General features: G+C 48.5%; 1 protein-coding gene across 1 annotated transcript in view; it reads right to left on the bottom strand.

Annotated features, from left to right (window-relative positions):
- The window catches only part of LOC125426437 (MAM domain-containing glycosylphosphatidylinositol anchor protein 2-like), a 221,584-nt gene extending 219,908 nt beyond the window's left edge, over nt 1-1,676 (bottom strand). Inside the window, exon 1 of the mRNA XM_048484695.1 lies at nt 1,496-1,676. Within this exon, the coding sequence (XP_048340652.1) occupies nt 1,496-1,607 (112 nt within the window). The 5' untranslated portion in view covers nt 1,608-1,676. The remainder of the gene's footprint in view (nt 1-1,495) is intronic.
- Between the last annotated feature and the right edge of the window lie 1,373 nt (nt 1,677-3,049).

The following is a 3,049-nucleotide window of genomic DNA, read 5'->3' on the forward strand; positions in this document are numbered from 1 at the left end:
GCAAGGTCAATTAGATTGGCAAAAAGGTCCCAAGGGCTTCTGGTGAGCTCTATAGGCCAAGCAGACGTTGAGATGTTTTCCAAGATCCCCGCCTGGCCAACTACATCACATGACCTTCTCTTCTTGAACTCCCAGGTACATCCCCTCTCCTACCTTGGCATGTGAAGGTTTTAGAATATATGTTTGTTCAGAAAATTGCCCAGCCTGGTCATCATTTGCTCTGGGAGCTGGCCTGGTTTTCCCTGCAATTTGGCAAAAGAGTGAGGAGAGAACTGTGCTAACCGTAATCAGGGTCTCTGGACAAAGGCGAGCTCCTCCCACCTCAGTTTCCTCCTTTCAAATCTGGCAATTAGACTTGTAGTGAAAAGTGCTGTCAGGTCACCGCTGTCTTATGGTGACCCTGTAGAGTTTTCATAAGAACATAAGAACAAGCCAGCTGGATCAGACCAGAGTCCATCTAGTCCAGCTCTCTGCTACTCGTAGTGGCCCACCAGGTGCCTTTGGGAGCTCACGTGCAGGAGGTGAAAGCAATGGCCTTCTGCCACTGCTGCTCCTGAGCACCTGTTCTGCTAAGGCATTTGCAACCTCAGATCAAGGAGGATCAAGATTGGGAGCCATAGATCCACTTCTCCTCCATAAATCTGTCCAAGCCCTTTTTAAAGCTATCCAGGTTAGTGGCCATCATCACCTCCTGTGGCAGCATATTCCAAACACCAATCACACGTTGCGTGAAGAAGTGTTTCCTTTTATTAGTCCTGATTCTTCCCCCCAGCATTTTCAATGGATGCCCCCTGGCTCTAGTATTGTGAGAAAGGGAGAAACATTTCTCTCTGTGAACATTTTCTACCCCATGCATAATTTTATAGACTTCAATCATATCCCCCCTCAGACGTCTCCTCTCCAAACTAAAGAGTCCCAAACGCTGCAGCCTCTCCTCATAGGGAAGGTGCTCCAGTCCCTCAATCATCCTCGTTGCCCTTCTCTGCACTTTTTCTATCTCTGCGATATCCTTTTTGAGATGTGGCGACCAGAACTGAACACAGTACTCCAAGTGCGGTCGCACCACGGCTTTATATAAGGGCATGACAATCTTTGCAGTTTTATTATCAACTCCTTTCCTAATGATCCCCAGCATAGAGTTTGCCTTTTTCACAGCTGCCGTGCACTGAGTTGACATTTCCATGGAACTATCAACTAAGACGCCCAAATCCCTTTCCTGGTCTGTGACTGATAGCACTGACCCCTGTAGCGTGTATGTGAAGTTTGGATTTCAAGGCAAGAGATGTTCAGAGGTGGTGGTTTGCCATTTTGCCTTCCTCAGCAGAGAAACCCTGGACTTCCTTGGTGGTCTCCCATTCAAATGCTAACCAGGACCGACCCTGCTTAGCTTCCAAGAACGGATGGGGTTGGGCTAGCCTGGGCTGTCCAGGTCAGGGCACGCATGAATAGATCGTCTCAAAAAACAACAACAAATGCCTCAAAGAAGGTTTCTTACCACTGTATTTTATCACACGGATGGTGGAGTCGCCGTCTCCAAATATGGTGACCGGTGTCAGCCGGACTTCATAAGCCTCTGGTTTGATCAGTTCTGTCAAGTTGTAGGTCATTAATTCTCCCTTCTGGATCTTCCCGTTTACGGCAATTTCCTGCTCCCACCAGCGTGCGTGGCCAGCCTGCGGATTATACAAGAAAGGTGCAGAAATTACATCTCTATCATTTCCATGTCCTGCAAACATTGAAAGATGCGCCTGACTGTTCCTGGAACGGGCCACAGATGGGACGAAGGGCGGTTTCTTCCCTGCCAGTATAAGCCGAGAGCTCATACAACCATTTTATTTCAAAGAGCTTTCGGTTCTTTTCAGTCCCAGCGGCTGTCGGGTTACTGCGTTGCTGATTTCATATCGATATTTAAATGGTGTGTTTGATGCTGGAAGCTGCTTTCGGCCTGCTTTAGTGCTGGCACGTTGCGTACCGTTAAGCGGCCCTGTGCCCACGTTTGTAAGTCAAGAGGAAACAGGCAGAAAGCTCCTTATTCTCATAACTATTCTGGGATGCAATTCTAGAAATGTAGACCTCTAATGCAGGGGTCCCCACTGACATCTTACCTGTTGCCTGCCGAAGAAGAAGAAGAAGAAGAGGAAGAAGAGGAAGAAGAAGAAGAAGAGGAGGAGGAGGAGGAGGAGGAGGAGGAGGAGGAGTTTGGATTTATATTCCCCTTTCTCTCCTGCAGGAGACTCAAAGGGGCTGACAATCTCCTTGCCCTTCCCCCCCTCCCACAACAAACACCCTGTGAGGTGGGTGAGGCTGAGAGAGCTCCAAGAAGCTGTGACTAGCCCAAGCCACCCAGCTGGTGAGTGTGGGAGTGTACAGGCTAATCTGAATTCCCCAGATAAGCCTCCACAGCTCAGGCGGCAGAGCGGAGAATCAAACCCGGTTCCTCCAGCTGGGTCAAGAAGAAGGAGGAGGAGGAGGAGGAGGAGGAGGAGGAGGAGGAAGAGGAGTTTGGGTTTATACTTCACCCCTCTCTCCTGTAAGGAGACTCAAGGTGGCTTACAAACCACTTTCCCTTCCTCTCCCCACAACAGACACCTGGTGAGGCGGGTGGGGCTGAGAGAGTTCAGAGAGAACTGTGACTGGCCCAAGGTCACCCAGCCAGAATGCAGGAGTGCAGAAACACATCTGGTTCACCAGATAACCCTCAGCAACACAGGTGGAAGAGTGGGGAATCAGACCTGGTTCTCCAGATTAGAATCCACCTGCTCTTAACCACAACACCACGCTGGCTCGAAGGGGCTTTTGCTCAGCAGGGCTTCCGATGGCCTGTGCAGATTATTTATTTATTTTATTTTTATTTATCTTCAAATTTATATACCGCCCCTTCCCCAAGGGCTCTGGGCATTGAACATCAAAATAAATAACAATATGTGAAACAATTATAAACCATAAATAAATAACACGGGTTTCTTAAGCCACAACATTGAAACCATAAAACACAGCGTTAATATAAACTTCTCGGCGTCCGACAGTAAAACTTCCAATAAAACCCTCC

Source organism: Sphaerodactylus townsendi, linkage group LG02, assembly GCF_021028975.2.
Source record: "Sphaerodactylus townsendi isolate TG3544 linkage group LG02, MPM_Stown_v2.3, whole genome shotgun sequence".
Taxonomy (NCBI): domain Eukaryota; kingdom Metazoa; phylum Chordata; class Lepidosauria; order Squamata; family Sphaerodactylidae; genus Sphaerodactylus; species Sphaerodactylus townsendi.